At 37.5% G+C, this 19068-nt stretch overlaps 1 protein-coding gene across 1 annotated transcript in view; it reads right to left on the bottom strand.

The window, feature by feature from the left end:
* znrf1 (zinc and ring finger 1) overlaps positions 1–19068 on the bottom strand; it is a 78956-nt gene that overhangs the window by 19381 nt on the left and 40507 nt on the right. The window contains exon 2 of the mRNA XM_028449950.1: positions 1279–1374. Within this exon, the coding sequence (XP_028305751.1) occupies positions 1279–1374 (96 nt within the window). The remainder of the gene's footprint in view (positions 1–1278; positions 1375–19068) is intronic.

Below are 19068 nucleotides of genomic sequence, written 5' to 3'. Positions count from 1 at the left end.
CCCCAGCCCCCTCCCCTCCGTCCCCGCACACACAGAATCAAAACCCATCACAGCTGCTAGCTAACGAGCTAAATATGAGTGAGTCCTACAGTGCGGACACTTTTGCCACAGAGAGGTCATTTGAGTTCGACGCTGGTGAGGCTGCGGACCTCCACACTTTCAATAATTCACATATCCAATAAGATGCCGAATCAGCACATTTAGAGCAATCAGGAGATTAAATGACATGCAGTATAATTCACATGCTGATTTCTATAGTTGTGTTTATACAGCTTTGACTCAAACATGCATTGTTCCCATTTCTCAGGGCTTTAGCATGTGATACGCTTCTATTTGTCAAACTTTGTATGACTGCACACAGTTGTAATAAAGTAAAAGCTGATTCTTAAGAAATAATACTGTTTGGCAGTCACCTTGTCTGACTCATTTGCCACATTACACTGATTGGAGGAAAAAAAGCAAGTGTGATACAATTGAATCAGTTATGTGAGAATTGGCTTCATAAGCCTTGGTGTGCAGCAGTGCTCACAACTACAGACTGTTTAACGTTTAAAAATGTGCTTCAAATGCAGTAGCACTCAAACTACAGCCATGATATAGTAAATGTTCTCCACCATAACATTTAAATGAGTGATTTCCCTTCCTGTAAGCAGCAGATAAGAATATTGTTGTTCCCTGAAAATGGCATTTACATGCCATAAAATGGGGTTCATACGTTCCCTGTGTATCTGTTGAAGCCAGGGTTTTTGGTTTGGTCCTGTGCATTCAGGTGAGTCATTAGGAAACAGTGTCAGGATAAAAAGTGGTTGGCTGACATTAAAAAAAAAATACAATTACAACAATTTTGACACTTGCATTATTTTATTTTTTTATTCCTGCTAAATTGCAGTAATGTTTGACTAGAATTTATGACATTTCCATTTCTTACTTTTGTAAATTTGGGAACAGACTCTTATGCTTTCTTCACACAGGAAAAAAAGTCAAAGAGTTCTCACATTAATTTACTTTTACGTTACCAACTTTGACCGATTATTACTTCTACCAAGATTCTGAGAAATAATAATTAATTAATAATTGTTTTTTAAACTTAGATAATTTAGTTTATTTTCCTCAAAGAAATGATCACTAATCCTAAATGAAATATAGTTTCCTAAATGGAATGTTTTTTTATTTCCGACCTAAATATTTGTGTAGAACCACCTCAAAGCAAACTGATAAAAAGCTAGTTTTGCCGTCTCCATGCTCACACTGTAACAGATTTCAGACTGGACTTCTTACCGTTGTAGGAAAGGCGAGGCTTGCTTAGACACATGATGAAGTGAACTTCCATCTCGTTGGATGCCACAGACTTTGAGCAGACAGGACACTTGAATCCTAACAAAAACAGCAGAGAAAGGGAAAAAATCAGTGCAAACAGCTTCAGAATATTATTAATATATATAAAAAGACAGATTTAAGTTAAGTTTAAGACGATTTTAAGTTGGAATTATAATTTTCATTCATTTTTGACAGAGCCTGATAATAAATAACTCATATATTGAACACTTGTTATTTAGGGCTCCTGGAATCACTGCATTGACTCACTATGACAGAGCAGGTGTGCACACTGCTCGCCAATAGGAATCCAGAAGCAGCCTCAATAAAGATACACAAGTTCACTTTGATACTATAACAAAGCAATATTTTAACAGCCACTATTAGCAGCTACATTTGGAGTTACTGTCACTTTACAAAATTAAAAAACAAAAAAAACAACAAAAAAAAACCCTCTGGGTACCTCATGATACGATACGCAGTACAAAGCTCACGATAACAATTATCTCATGATATGACGATACTGTGATTATCGATATATTGGTCAGAAATCAATCTACGATAATCTATGACATAACAAAAAAAAAGATTAAGTGAAAAAATACAACTTTTTATTTTATATCTCTGAAAGACAATAAATTGAAAAAGTGTCCTATGAACAGCGACACTATTTTAGGGCAACATTTCTGTAAATAATTGTCAACATTCCAATCTAAATGAATAAGTATCTCCAATAGTGCTTTCTGTAAACAAAAACTAGGGTCTTTCTTACCAGTGACACCATTATAGTGCAATATTCCAGTAGACAATACATTGGTTCCTTCAACAAACAGTGACACAATTTCTGTGAAGACCTACCTGCACATTTTAGTGAAAAAACAGAAAAGGTTTTGAAAAAAAAAAAAAAAATAGATATATAATAGATCGTGCAAAAAATATCGCGATATATCGCCGTATCGAGATATCGTCACACTCCTAATGAGTAGTGGTATTATTATAGTATTTAATATTTATTTTTGCAATATATTATTTAAGTGTGTCATATGTCATTCTTAATTTTTCATTCTTGGAGAGCACCTTCATTTCGTAGTATATGTTTTACAATAACAATAAAAGCTTCTATTCTATTTCATTCTATTCTATTCTAAAAACGCACCAGAGGAAAAAGAGATATTGAGGTCACACTGATTATTAAAAGGAAAATAGAAATCACATCACAATATTGTTGCAGTTAGACAAATATTTTGCTTCAGTGTGAAAATATCAATTCGTTTTAGGGGTTTTGGGCAAATTTGAAGCTTTCTACAACTCCTGGCAAAAATTCTGAAATCTTGGAGAATGTTCATTCAGTCGTTTCATTTTGTAGAAAACGAGTAGATCACAGACATGCCACAAAACTAAAGTCATTTAAAATGACAACGTTCTGGCTTTAAGAAACACTAAAAGAAAACATTGTGGCAGTCAATAACAATTGCTTTCTTAGATCAAGCAGAGGGAAAAAAATATGGAATCACTCAGTTCTGAGGAAAAAAAATATGGAATCACCCTGTAAGTTTCCATTTCCAAAACTAACACCTGCATCAGATTAAATCTGCTCATTAGTCTGCAGTTAAAAAGGAGAGCTCACAACTTGGAGAACTGTTGCACAAAAAGCAGATTGTTATGAATCATGGCTCCAACACGAGCGATGTCAGTTGAAACAAAGGAGAGGATTATCAAACTTCTTAAAGAAGGTAAATCATCACACAATTTTCAGTCAGCTGTGTCTAAAATCTGGTCCATGTACAGTACAAACAACATGGGAAGGTTGTAAAAGGCAAGTGTACTGGTAGACCAAGGAAGACATCAAAGCAACAAGACAGAAAACTAAAAGGAATATGTCTTGAAAATGTACAGCAAAACAAATGAGGAACAAATGGACAGAAACTGGAATCAACGTCTGTGACCAAACTGTAAGAAATCCCCTAAAGGGAATGAGATTCATATCCAGAAAAGTGAAATGAAAGCCATCATTATCACCTAAAAAGAAAAGAACACGGTTACAATGGGCTAAGGAAAAGCAATCGTGGACTGTGGATGAAAGTCATATCCAGTCTTTGATGATATGGGGCTGCATGTCAGGTAAAGGCACTGAGGAGATGGCAGTCATTACATCTTCAACAAATGCACAAGTTTATGTTGACATTTTGGACACTTTTCTTATTCCCTCAATTGAAAGGATGTTTAGGGATGATGACATCATTTATCAAGATGAGAATGCATCTGGCCATAGAGCAAAAACTGTGAAAACTTTCCTTCAAGAAAGACACAAAGGGTCAATGTCATGACCTGCAAATAGTCCGGATCTCAATCCAATTGATAATCTGTGGTGGGATGACAAGGCTCCATCCTGTTGTATCTGTATTTTATGATTAAAAAAATTAATTTACGGGAATCTGGCTCATCCATTTCCTTATTTGTAACTGACTGAACAGTAAAAATGTTTTCAAAGGTAAAGCATTCAGTTTCACAGCGGTTGACATTTATCTTCCAAATCTGTCTACTAAGATGTCCCTAGTCAATATACCACACCCAAAGTTATTCCTGTCTTTAAAAAAAAAGTGTGTGTGGAGGGAAGGGGGGGGAGGTGTTGCTGCTTGTGTGAAAGTGTGTAAATGAGATCAACCGTGAAATACCTCGGCGACTGCATACGTGGCAAAAATCCACAACGTTCAATTTACCATTAAACGCTCATTGTGAGTTACTGGCGGTCCCATAAATATAAGGCACCGGGGCTAAATGGCACCTCTGTGTCTCCGCTGCTCAAGTGATAATATGGAAGATCTAATAGCTCTCAGTGATGGGAACACTAAAATATATCACATCAAAACTTTAATGCATGCTTTTGCATAGGTTGGAGCATAATTTAGGATTCACTGGAAGTGCTGGTACTGCGAGCGACTACAAAGCAAGCTATGTCACATCCTGTTAGATTTGGGTCCCAGAGTAAGCACCTTTTCTTTTTGTTAAATCCAAAGCTTATGGTTTGATTCCCTATCCTTCTCCTGGTATGCTTTGTTCTGCCTCGTCTCTTGCCCCCATATTTTGGTGCAGCCATCATTACGGAGACATAATGAGGGCTTTTTACTCCAGGAAAGTCTCAGAGATATAATTTCAATTTGCCTGACATGTTGGCATTCTTTACCACCTCATTTAATTTGGTTTTTATTTATTTGGTGTTTTGAACCAAAGTATGCTGCATCGTTCGGCTGTCTCACAGTGGCAACAGCTGCTTGTTTAAAACTGACAAGGACGGTTCAGTGTAATTAAATTTCCTCTAATATTGAGGAACATTTAATTGCATCCTTGAATGCTACTGTAACTTCTGTTTGAAGGGCGTCGCTCTGTCTCCTTCTCAAAAAACAGTCTCACTCTCCTCCGAGTAAAGAAGGAAAAATATATGAATAAAAGCTAAAAGTTAACACAAATATAATATTTGAGGAAATATTAGTTCTAATTTGAAATGATTGTTGCAAAGCAAAGGCTTGACAGGGTGGCACAGTTACACAGGCCAGGAAATACTTGCAAGAAAACAATTTGTAAGTGGAATAGATGACTTTAGGGCTACTTTAACACCAACACAAACTCAGCTCTGAAAAATGTATGTGATTTTCATATTGACATTGTTAAAGACCATTAACCCGATACTAGGGCTGGGCGGTATGACCAAAAATGTATATCACTGTACCTTTGTAGGAGGTCATGTCTATGACAGATACCAAGGCACACTTTTTGACCACTTTTGTTCAGAAACAGTTTCCTCCTTCTTCCTTTCAAACAGAGACAAAGGAGCTGAGAACAGGAATGTACGACTGTTTGTCCTTTCCCCGCTGTGAAGCACACGGCAGAATCTTTTCCCTTTGTGTTCTGCTTTTCTCCAAGAATTAACAATGAAACATCCTAAAAGTGGACACAAATTTTTGATAAAAGTTTGAAATGTATTTTTCTATACTGCCACTAACTCTCTTTATTCACAGGAAATCAAGGACATTCTTAGAATAAAATCATAGAATTGTTTTTACAGGTAAAGTGTTCCTAAAGAATATCTCTCATTAACTTTGCATAAAGTATATCATGTTTGGTGCCAGAATAACCAGGAAAATATGATCTCTGCTTTCATCTCATGTTGAAGGTTATAATGTTGTTGCGTGTTTCCTCTATGGCCGGTCTCCCTCCTTCCCCTTTCTGAGTGGCTGTAGCACACCTGATTGCTGTTGGCAATCAGGGTGAGGGAGATTATTTAGGATGGCAGGAGAGAGGAGCAGGCAGAGCAGAGTTGAGCACAGAACCACACACACACTCTGCAGGACAGAGGCATAGTGAGGTTTGTTTGTTGCTTGGTTAGTTGTTGTCTTGTCTTGTTGAGTGGTTTGAAACCTCTTTCTATTTAAGTAGCAGTTATTTAACTCATGCATGTTTAGATTGCTGGGCTTTGTTATTTTAGTTTGGCTATATTCGCCGGTAGTCCTGTTTTCCGGGTTTTCTTTTTTGGTTTAATAGTTAGTTTTGGCTGAGGTAGCTTAGCCAGGGTGGGGCCTGGTCCGATGGCCCATGGAGCGGTTAGCCAGGTTCTTAACCCCTCTTTTCCTTATTTTGGCCGGCGCCTGTAGCCTTTTTGGTTTGTTGATTTATGTTTTGATTCATTAATGTTTTATTTACAATAAAACTTGCAAACTCTAACCCTTTTGTCTGTGTCCTTTTGTATATGTTTGTGGTCTCCCTTCATCAAGCCACATTTTCTTGAGGAGACCGTAACATATATGGGGGCTTGTCCGGGATCTGAAAGAGAAAACTTTGAAATTTGAATTTGAGTTTCGCAAAATGGAGTTTGATTTAAAGCAATCAGCCTTTATGACCTCTTCTCCTGGTTTAGACAGAGTTTACTTTGATTTGAATAAATGTATTCGCTTAGTCCCTCAATTTAACGACAGAGATGTTGATCGTTATTTTGTGATGTTTGAACGTGTTGCCAATACGCTTAAATGGCCTAGGAATGTGTGGACCCTGCTATTGCAATCAGTATTTACGGGTAAGGCTCAGGATGCTTACGCTTCCTTGTTCTGGAGAGAACATAAAGGAGTTGTTAAAAACTGTAGAAATAGGATTGATAAAGTTAAACAAATGGTTTACCTTGAATAAGCTATCGCTGAATGAAAGCAAAACTAAATGTGAGTCTTATGCCTTATATGACATACTGTGTTAAAATTTGGGGAAATGCATATAAAAACAAACCGAGATCCAATATTTAAACTGAAGAAAAGAACCAATTGGGTAATAAATGAAGTTGGATACCGTGACTCTAAAAATCTACTTTTTATAAGATCACACACATTCAAATTTCAGGATATTGTATCTTCAAAAACATTAGAAATTATGCTTCAAGTGATAAATAAGAAAATTCCTGTTTGTATTCAAAATATGTTTAAGCTACAGCAGGGGATTTATACCTTAAGGGGATTGCTGATCTTTGAACCTTACAAAGTCAGAACACATCTCTGGTACAGATGTGTGTCTTTTTTGAGTGTAAAATTATGGAATGGACTAAACGATGAACTAAAGATGTTAGATTTTTATGAAGCCCTTAAAATTTAAAATGATCAAAGGTTACAATGCAATTTGATTTTTCAGTTTAACCCATTATGTGCTTTGTAACGATGTTCCTGTACTGATGTTTTATTGTGAATTATTTAGTTAATACTATGATGGTACAGAATAGGCCAAAATAAGCCTTGGGGCCTCAGCCTATTAATTTTTCGGTTGCTTTTTGATAAATTCTGTTGTAAAAACATGTTATTCATTTTGTTTTGTTTTTAAACCAAAATAAAAGATATATATTAATTAATTCATTAATTTTCTAGGACAGTGTTTCCCAACCTTTTCTGTCTCATGTACCCCCCGATCCCTCTTTTCAGATTAGGAGAACCCCTTCGTCACTCTAATTTAGTAACCTTTCTTGCAATATTTTCACCTCAATTTTTAGTAATGTGCATAACATGTTAGTAACAATTTAGTAGGATAATAAAGCCACAATATTGTTTATACCATTAAAGCTGTTTATTGTCATCGGGTGGAAAGGTAGGTGGATGAGCATGTACAGTGTCTGAAATAGGCTTAAAAATGACTCAGCATGTCGGAAATAGATTCAGCAATGTTTCCAAGTACCCCCTGCAATTTGTTCAAATACCCCTAGGGGTACACGTACCCCTGGTTGGGAACCCCTGCTCTAGGACAGAGGTCTGAAAATCTGGTTCTTGAGGGAAACTGTTCTGCATGTTTTCGATGTGACCCTGTTCTAGCACAGATTATTGTAAGGACTTGGAGGTTATCATTATCAAGCCTTCTGCAAAGCTTGATAATGACACATGCTGTAATAGGATACCATGTACTGCAGTTTGCAATGCTTGAGAGACCTTCACTCAGAGACAACGCCTCAATCTATCTTTAACACCAACGTACAGTCATTGTCACAAATGTAAGATCTTTTCAATATGCTTGATCACTTAGAATATCTGTTTAACGTCACTGCAGCAAGAAAAAGAGCACAGATTACAGTGAAGAAGATTCCAGGCCTCCATTAGACACAGAAGTACTATATTTATACAGATTTCACAGAAATCACGAGTGATCATTTGTCTCACATTTGTCCTCACACACTGTTTTTCTTTTGGCTGATAAACGTTTTCTTTAATTTTTGACTTCCAGTTAACCATAATAATCCTTACATTCGATTTAGAAACTCCAAATAAGCATTCAAGCATAGGGAGAATATGCACAATTGCTAAGTTACCTCCCTGGGAATCAAACCCAGATTGTGATTCAGATACAGTATAAGGCTGATGCACACACTATCTTTGTTTACAAAAGTTTCAACCACTTTTATTTTTAATTACTTTGAAAGACTTTGGTACAACACTGCAGTGGAATAATAAGATAGAAATAGGAGCTGGCTGTGCAATAAGAATTTTTAGGACTTTTTTCCTTGTAAGCAGTTTTCCACTTGTTTGGGGAGTTGTTATTTTTGAAAATCTTTGGCTTTGCATTTATAGGAAATGAATATTTTTTAAGTTATCATCTTGCTTTTTTGCTTATTTATATAAGGCATGTTTAATCAATGTAAGGCACCACTGACAAAGAATGCAGATTGACTTTCAATTGGGAGCAGTGGCAGATCCATTTTCTCTCGCTCTCACAGGTGACGACGTAGCAAGCATTTCTGTTCCAGGTACAGACGATTATATTTCTTAAATCAGAAAAAAAAAAAAAAAAAATTTCTTAAATCATTGCACAGTTTCAGCTTATCCCTAAATTCATTCATTAGTATATTTTTGGTAAAAATGGGCCATAACACCAAACCAATAAAACAAATCTCAACCTTCCCTTTAACACACTGTTACAGTGTCGACTTGCTTCGTCCATATAGATGCGAATTGCATTTTTTTTTTAGTTGCACTTACAAATTCACTATACACACACTATGCGACAGCTGACCCACTTTCTCCCTAAGCAGCTATTTTCAGATGCTCCATCGGGACAAGTTGATAGAGATCGCAAAATGAGTTAAAAAGAGATGCAAAAAGAAAGTGAAAGAGTTCAGGCGTTGAAGGGTTACATGGGTCCAGCAGACTCTTGTGCAAGTATAGTCCTTATATTTGTTAGGTGTGTGTGTGTGTGTGTACTTTCAGCTCTCATCATATACTGTATATTGGAATATAGTCACATAGAACTAGTTCTCCAAGCCCACAAGCCAAGAAAAACTGGAACATGAACTAAACATGTTTATTTGTACCTTAGGGTTTCTATTAAAGTCAGCATGACCACATTAGCATCATCTGCAAAATATAATTTTTGACTGATTTTCTCAGAATGATGTCACAGACCTTTTTCAGCAAATTAAAACTCACTTCAGGTTTTGCTTTTTTATATTAGAAGTTTCTTTCTCATTACAATTCCATATGGTGGACTTGGATTATTTGGTACATGCATGTAAATCAGTGTTTTGAAAACATACAGTTGAATAGTATTGGAACTGACCCAAAACCTTGATTAAAAGCAAAATTAAAACTGTAATATGACAATCTCAGGACACACATTTTATCTGTTGCTTTTATAATGGCATAATCTCTAAGAAACTAAACAGTACTAATTCTTGATACCAACAGATCTACTTGAAACACAGTTATTTGTAAGAAAAAAGGATCAAGAGCAACTCGGTACCAGTGTTGCTTTGGCAAATCTGCATGTAAATATGGAACTTATTACATGTATTTTTTATTCATTTTGAGGTTAAAGAAAAAAACTGTTGAATTCAATCTAACATGTACAATATGACATCTAATGAATTAATCTAATCAATCAATTTAATTAATCTAATTAATACATATGTCGACATATGATTGTTTTGACATCTCATAGTTTAAGTATCTACTAAACTACACAAAGTCAATCACTCATTCATCGCCAAAGACAATTTTCTCCCCACTGGATCAGAAACCTTTGCAGTCCAAACTACTGTGCATGGCAGACCAAGTCTTCAGCACTTACAGTTCCCTTTAAAGGTAGGGTAGGCGATTTTCAAAAGCGAGCATGATTTTGAATGTAGCATCTCCGGACGGCTCCGCCTTTACCCCCTCCCCCTCCCCCTGTGCTCCATCTCACCCACATGCATGCGCACAGCTGCTGCAGAAGAGGAGCTCAGCTCATCGCTTGTATTGTGTAGAAACTACGTTGTCTCATGTCTCATTCAGCAGTAAGTAAACAATACACTTCACTATCATATGTTAAAAAACATGACCAGCGGTGACGCTCTTTCAGTGTGAGCTCGTGCATGCGAGGGATCGAGAACGAGCAGCGAGACAGGGAGACGTGATTGCTTAAAAAAACAAGGTTCAATTTTTTCCATTGGTCAAAGTTATTACAGGTTTACAGCTGCTACAGATGACAGATTTTCTTCATTCCTTTTTCAGAGCACATAGGAGCTGGGCGACCGTGGCTCAGGTGGTAGTGGGTCGTCTTCTGATCGAGAGGTTGGGGGTTCGATCCCAGTACCTGACTGTGTCGAAGTGTCCTTGGGCAAGACACTGAACCCTAAGTTGCTCCCAGTGGTCGACTAGCGCCTTGCATGGCAGTCCTGTCCCACTGATGTGTGAATGTGGGAGTGATTGGATGAATGAGCTGGTATGTAAAGCGCTTTGAGACTGCTTCAGTGTGGGGATGAAGCGCTATATAAAATCAAGTCCATTTACCATTTAATAAAGACAGTGGAGAAAATCGCCTACCCTAGCTTTAATGCATCCACAAAAGATCACCTCCAACAGTTTGCGTGGAGCAGGGTCTTTGATGTCATCAATGGTTTCTACTGTACTTGTTACCCTGTAACACCCATCCCCAGTCAACAGGGTCTAGATGTCATATGATACATATGTCGACATATGATTGTTTTGACATCTCATAGTTTAAGTATCTACTAAACTACACAAAGTCAATCACTCATTCATCGCCAAAGACAATTTTCTCCCCACTGGATCAGAAACCTTTGCAGTCCAAATATAAATTTCACAACTATAAAAATAACATAAAAGAATAATCCTAAAAGTATGAAAACAACTAAAAGATGACAATCCTAAAAGTATGAAAACAACATAAAAGATAAGAATCCTAAAACTATGAAAACATCATAAAGAATAACAATAAAAACATGAAAGATAACAATCCTAAAATGAACAAATAATTAGTTAAAAGCTATTTTGAAAAGGTGGGTCTTGAGCCTGTTCTTAAAAATATGAATGTTCTCTGCAGCCCTGAGATGCTCCAGCAGACTGTTCCAGGGGCCGTAAAACTGGAACGACGCCTCACCATGTGTGCGTGTCCTGACTGTAGGGAATGGACTACTAAAAGGTCTGCGTCAGAGGATAACAGTGGAAGGTTCATAGGGTAAAATCAGTTCTGAAAGATAAGAAGGCCCGAGACCATTAAGACACTTAAAAACCAGTAAGAGAACTTTAGAATCAATCCTGAAACACACGAGGAGCCAATGCAGCAATTTTAAAATGGGTATAATGTGTTCCCACCTCCTGGTCTTCATCAGGACACGTGCTGCTGAATTCTGTAGTAATTGTAAACTTAAAATACTCTTTTTGGGAATACCAGAAAGTAGGGCATTACAGCAGTCAGTTCGACTAGTGATAAAAGTATGCATTAGTGTCTCAGTGTTGGCCTGACTCTGGATATGTTCTTTAAATGATAAAAACCTAATTTTGTGATATATTTAATGTGAGGGATAAAAGTGAGCTCAGAGTCTAAAATAACCCCCAGGTTTTTTGACTTGTTCAGAAGGAATAAAAGATGCTGTTAGAAGTTTAGCACCACAAACATTGGTAGGTATCTTCATGCAGTGAATATAAACTAAACATTGGAACCCAACCGAGCGCTTCCGATAGGATTTTTGTATGTTCGAACATGGCAGATCCCCCACACCATGTGCATAGAGATTTAAAATTATGAAATTAAGCCCACATATGGATTTGTCAGCATTAAATGAGCAAGAAAAGAAATTTTCCACAGACAGCTGGGAAAAGGCTGTTTTTTTCATGGTAGCTGGTGGTGACCATATTGGACGTAGACCTGAAATACTGTCTTATTGTGTCATGAATCAAAAGGTTTTAATTATGTTCTATTTTTTTCCCAGTGCAGACCTATATCTATGTGACTAATAGTGCAGCTGGTATTTCTCTCATTCTCCGTTCACAGATGATATACCTAAAAATTAACCACTGGTATTGTTTATTCAGAAGTGTGTAATATGCTCTCATCGAGTGTGTCATTTCCCTTACTTGTGTATTGGGTTTCATATGATGAAATCCCATCAGGGTCCTTTCAAGCATCCACAAATATATGCATGAAAAAAATATATCTTTATTTATATTTTTTATACAGAATATATGATATTTAATCAAACTATAGCCACTTCCAGTCCAGATTTTGCTTGAACTATGTGTCTTTTAGCTGCTTATATCCCCGAAGAGCTTCTCTTCGTCAGAGTGTTGATTAGACACCGAAAGACAGATTTCCTTTTGGGACGATCGTTCACAGGTTCGGTCCTCTCCATGCTGGGCATTGTATTTAACTGATTGATTTTTACTGAATTAAAGGCATTATACTCCCTTAGTTGTTGAAGTTGAGTTGAAGCTGAAGGTCCTCCTGCTCTTTTTTGGCCTGAATGCATTGGGCTTGAAGGTCGTCTTCCTCAGCTTGGCCTGAAATAAGTGGATCAGCTTCTTGTGTTTTTTTGACATTCTTTCATCACATCGAGATTTTCAGCCTCTAGAAGAGCTTTTTCTTCCAATTGCCAGGCTTGGATGGAGACCTTACGATTAGCTGTTTCCCCTAAAATGCTGAGAATGGTGATTTCTTCTTCTTGATGTTTAATGAGTTGTTGAGAAACGTGAGCATCTTTTTCTGTTGCCTACTGCTGCTTCTGCACCTTAAAGTCTTCTGTAAATTTCTCCAGTTACTTTGTGAGGTGGTCAATTGTCTCGTGTTGTTGCTCAATGATGTTCTTGTTTACCTTCTGTGTGTCCAATAAGACGGCCTTTACTTCCTCCCACTGGGTGTGTTGGGATTTTAAGGCTTGTTGGGACCGGATCAGGGACAGTTTGAGTTTGGTATTTTCCTCCCTCTGTTGGTGAAGCAGAGAAGTGTCATTTTGGACCAGAGAATGTTGGAGGTTAGTCATTCCCAGCTGGTGTGAGTGAATGAGGGAGACCATTTTTGGTCTGGTCCTGTTGGGTCTGTGTATCCTTCAGATCTTCTGTTTCCTCGACTAGTGAAGAACCAAGCTGTGTTAGCTCATTGTTTATCAGCTCAACATCTTCTTGTAACAGTGCTGTCTCCTGTTCCACCGTGGAAACAGTTTAGTCCTCACAGACCAAGCATCGACTCTCTGTAACAGGCTCTGTGTTGGGAGCCTTGTTGTCTTCTACTGTTTCTTTAACAGGCTCGGGCTTCTGGCATCTAGAAGCTCCATGAGGATTTGATGAAGGTTGTGGATCGAGGAGAAAAAATCTTTTGTCCAGTTTAGGTTTCTCAGTGGGAGCCACCAGTGGATTTTTAGATGCATCTGATATTCATTTCAGGCTAATATCGGACCGATATCTGATATTGATATCGGATTGAGACACTTCTAGTTCCAAGTACTCCAAGTAAAGGGGAGTTTATGCTACTGCTTAGCTAATCTCTTTAGCATCATTCGATATATGCATATAACTGTAATACACAATGTTCAAACTCCCTCATAGTTGATACACATGATGACTGTCCAGCCCTAAACAAGAATCACTGTTAAAATTACACATCATGCTTTGCGTTCTTGACTGGCGCCATTTAGAATGCCGAAATAGAAAAACCCTCATGTACAAAGTTCAAACTGCCTCATATTTGATACACATCATGACTGTCCATCACTAAACAAGACTCGATGTGAAAATTATCCATCATGCTTTGCATACATCTGACGTTAACAGCTCTAACGGAAAGATGATATGTCGCGCTGACCTCAAATTACTTTTGATGAACCTAGACATATGGGAGCAGGTCGCTGATAAAGAAGAAACAGGCTGTGATCAGTGAGAGGGGCCTATGATGTCACCGGAAAATCTTTTGTTATTTCCTCACCATCTGGAGATTATGCAATAAAATAAATTCATTTGTTTAATTGCAATACCAAAATATGCATTGCGGTCTTTAAAATATTGCACTTTTTACAGAGTTGACCTTCAACAGCAGGTGCAGACCAAGTAAAAAAAAAAAAAAATCACAATGTGAAAGTATAGAAATACAGTTTTGTCAGGACCGCCTCATTCAAAATAAATGATTTATTTACAATGAAAATGCATTAGTTTTTATATAGCGCCTGCAAGCGCTTTACAGTGATGTGCATGCAATCTAGTATTTGCTAAATGTAAAATTTTGTCTTTAGATTAACATTTAGATCTAACTTTTAGCATTTACATTTAGATTTAACATTCATATTTAACATATAGATTTAGATTTAACATACAAAAAATATAACAAATTTCCCAAATATTGCTGTAAACCTAGTCAAAAGCAACATAAGAAAATTCACATGTTTTTTTAAAGATGGTTTGTTGTTAAATGTTGCAAAAAGTTGCTGTATATTTTTAGCAACTTTACAATCGGCGCCCTATAGTCCTCTGTCACATTACAATGAGGGAACAAACATCACAGAATCCAAGTGGCACTGAAACAAAGCGCTGTGCTGTGAAACAATAATTAGCAATTGACGGGAAATTAAAACTAATTTGAAAAATCTGATGTTGCGCTTCAAGCGTTGTTTCCTCTGCAGCTGGCTCATCACTACATTGTTGTTCCAGGATGTCAGGAGGACCACAGCATGATCAACAGGAGCTGTGCCAGATTGGATTTTTACACGTGGCATGTCCTCTGACACCATGCAGAGCTGTAATGATCATTTAGTTTGGGCCACGATGAATGCTAGTATTTATTCAACAAAAAAATCACAAGATGCTCCATTTAGCCTTGTCAAATTTGACCTTAAGTGTTTTTGTGATATTCTTATCATTTATTTCATATTCTGACCATCCCTCTTAAACATGTGAGCAACAGAAAACCTCTGAAAGCACGACTACTGACAAAAAGGTCATGACACAACAAAAAAAACAAATGGTCAGCAGTGAGTCATGTATTTGTACACCTCGAACGCATAGTTTGAGATTCTTGCCGGGGGGGCCAAAAGAAAAAAAAAATAAATATATAGACCGTCTCAAGATTCGCAGCAACCACAATGTGTGTAACATGTACAGTAATGCAAAAATGATTAGTAACATAATTGATAATGTTGACTACAAAAATGTAATAATATCCACCATCCCGAATACGGGTCAAAATGCATGTTTTCATCATTCACCCTTAAGGAATAAATGCTTCTCAAACACAGCGGCATATCACAAGTATCATATACCGTTTAAAAGCTTAGAATCTTCAGTTTTTAACCACATAAACCATTCTAAGATACAAATATCACAGCAAACAGTCAATTATTTTGTGAAACTTGGAAGAAGCCATGTCTTACTGAATCCATATATTCAATCAAAATCTTCTTAAGACATTAAAAAATGCAATGAATCCCAGCATTTAGCCCAAAAAACAGTAAAACTGCAGTTATAAAAAAAAAGAAGAAATGTTATTTATATAATGTAATTAGACATTTGCAAAAAGCTTTATTTTGCTTTTTTGATGCCACAATGTTTTAATTAAAGGAGCATAGGACAGGATTTGAGAAAAAAATAAACATTCATTTTAAGTTTTTTTTAATGCTAATGGTTGATGAAGTGCTCACACACATTTCTGCATATTGCCTTGAAAAGATTGTGTGATACATTTTGTGCTGCTGTTCTGGTGTGAATTTCCCGCGCAGTTCTGAGGACTTGATGTCAAATGACACTGGTGGTGACGTCGAATGACACTGGTGCACGTTCTCAACGGCATGGAGATGCGGCCCACTAATGGAAATAAAAAAAAAATGAGAAGAAGACGGCTTGGAGATTGAAAGAAGACAAGCACGGTGGACTAAACTACTGTTTAGGTACGCAGAGGCATGTGCACAGGTCTTGCAGTAAACTGTCACATGAAATAAATAAATAAATAAATAACCATGTCAGTCAGGGTGCGAAACGGGCCACATTTTCTCATCTGAGTCTATCCCAACAGTGAAAACCTGATTTTTTTCTCAAAGAAATGACATATTTACATTTGTTTTAGTGGTAAGCACCTATTTCAATAACAAACAACTGTTAATGTCAACATCAGAACAGTGCACAGGTAACAAGTGAAAGTGAAACATAAACAGGGGCGCAGTGCACGCAAGAAACCCATTGGATCTATTTATATAATCCATGTATCAAAGATAAGGATAATCCATGTTATTGTGCAGAGAAAGGAATGTTTCAACGGTGTATTCCTTTAAAATGGTCCTCTCCATTCTCCCTGCACCATGAATCACAGCTCTCACTGTTACAGTTAAAGTTGCATTCTTCAGGACTACAGCAGCTGCAGCAGGAAAGCAAGAACGCAAGAACGCTGCGTGCAAACGACACTATGTGACCAAACCCAAACACCAGTTCTAAACATCTGTCCGAACCCAATTCGTCCGGTGCCATCGGGTCTCGTCAGCGTTCGGTCAGGTATCCATCCTCTGTCACAGTATCAGCTGTGCTCCAGTGATAAACAAACAGTTGATGCATGCCCCCGTGGCAACTTGGCTGATGGCTGCAGTTACACGAACCACTGTGGTGTCACTATGGAGACTGATTTCTAGATCCTGCCTCTGCTCCTTTAAGTCGTAAAATCTGCTGGAGGTTATTTTTTTATAGTGTAAGCCCCACAGATCAATAAACTGACAATCATTTGCTTGAAAGAAGATGTAAAAGGTTGAAATTGACAGTTGAAAGTTTGTTTTGATCTCCACTGTAAATACTTAGTTTACTGAAATCTAGGCCTAGACAGATGCACAGAAATGTTTTTCCTTCATTTTTCCTAGGATTTCTTGTGTTTGCTCGCCAAAAAACGCTTCCTTTCTGTTGTTTTCTTTGACTGAAAGTTGCAGCAAAACATTGGTGGAAGTTTCTTTTTTGGAGTGGGGGGGGGGGCTTACATGGAAAGATCAGAATCTGGCCGACGATGAATGTTTGGCAGAGTGAGGTGATATTACAGGGAATACCAGGAACAAACTAGGGATCGACCGATATGGATTTTTTTGGGCCGATGCCGATACCGATTTTTTTTCCATCAGCCTAAATGTGCGTTCACGCCAAACGTGACCGTAGCGCTGCGGTAGCTTCCATCTCCCCTCCGCTGTGCTTTTTGGTCACTCCATCACTTCATCCCTCCAGTGACGCGATCACCAGGGAACAATGTGTGTGTGTGTGTGTGTTGAGCCGGTGACAGGGTGAAGAGAAAGGAAGAGAGGGTTGATCACTTCTTTTCCTTCTTGCTCCACTTTTACGGTTTAAATGATCAACGTACGGAGATATTAAAGGATGAGAATGCGGAATGATCAGTAGTTACTGTGGTTTTCAAGAAGTTAACTGCTTTAATTTTGCCCCGATAAATTGAGGAAGCCGTACAGCCTCCGCTGCAGCCGTCTGCACTGAAGCAGGAGGAAGGAGGGAGGGGCTGCAGCCTTTGCTCTACACACAGTGAAGAACGAGGGATTTGTCGCTTTAAGTCACTTAAAAAGTACAGATTTTTCAACTTTGAGTGACGAGGTCGAGCACATCCTCTTCACTCAAATTCCACATCACGTCGCTTTAGGGGAGATAACTTGAGGTCGCGTTATTTACATTGATTTTAATGTAATCGAGTTGCTTCAGTCACTTCAGTCGCGTTCGGTGTGAAAGCACCGTTAGCCGATGACCGATACGGACTGCTGATTTTCTTTGGCCGATATTTGGAGCCGATACTACTTTTGCTCCATCAATTTACATCATAAAAATTACACAATGATGATAACAAATGGTATGAGTCTCAATTTAAAAAATAAAAATAAAGGCACATTGATTGAAATTAATAAAGGTGAGGTAGAACGACAACAAGTAAAAAATATTTAACAAATATTAAAAATCGGTGATGTAAAACAATAACAAGTAAAAAATATTTAACAAATATTAAAAACCGGTGATGTAAAACAATAACAAGTAAAAATGATTTAACAAATATTAAATAATGTGAATTGGCGAAAGCAGAAGCCCACATCGGCGAATGCCGATACATGTAAAAACCGCAAAAAATGGCCGATAATATCGGCAGGCCAATGTATCGGTCTATCACTAGAACAAACTAGAACAAAAATAATGTAGGGCAAACCGTGTCCTCCTTGTCTGGAGAAGAAACACAAGAAATCACGGTAAGAATAAAGTAAAAACACTTCATTCGTCTACGGGGCTCCACATCCCACAATGCAATGCGCAAAACGTTTCAGAAAATGTCAATAAACCGAGTGTTTACAGTGGGAATGAAAAACTTTTGAGCGACAATTGATACTTTTCACATATTTTTTTCGAGCAAATGAGCCCTAATGACATCTAATGAGGCCTAAACTATGGATTCATCTGATAAAAAAATATTAATATCCATCACTTTTAACTTTACTAATCTAAACTGATCAGTGTCTTTATTATGAAGATGCTGTTGATGGTAATGTATGAGATAGATGTAAAAAAAAAAAAAAAAAATATGACTATTTAAAGGTTTGAGAAACCAGCTTAAAACAGCAGAAGCTAACTGGGAACACTCTCAATCAAACGACTATAACAGGGAGAACATCTTCATTTACAGAAAGGTGCCGCAGTGTGGTTGTTTCATTCCACTAGTTTGAAGAACCTTGTCCTTCATGGATGGTTTTGCAGCTGTTCAATGCCAACACTAGGTGCCGATGCAGAAGGTCGTGGGAGCGTGTGGAGTTCAATGTAATGTGAGCATCCTGCTTTAATAGTGTTTGCTGAGTGCAGCAGTCTCTCCTGTCTTTTTCATAATTTTCTAGAACTAAAGAAGCAGCCGGGGTCGGGGTCAGTTATAAATGTATAAAGTGATCATTATGGCATAGTTATAATTGTAATTTAAAAATTCTGTTGCTGTTGTAATCGTAATTAAATTGTAATTGAATTTTAAATGGGTATACTG

Source organism: Gouania willdenowi, chromosome 6 (assembly GCF_900634775.1).
Source record: "Gouania willdenowi chromosome 6, fGouWil2.1, whole genome shotgun sequence".
NCBI lineage: Eukaryota > Metazoa > Chordata > Actinopteri > Blenniiformes > Gobiesocidae > Gouania > Gouania willdenowi.
Note: the sequence above shows the minus strand (reverse complement) of the source record. Positions and strands in the feature narration are given on the sequence as shown.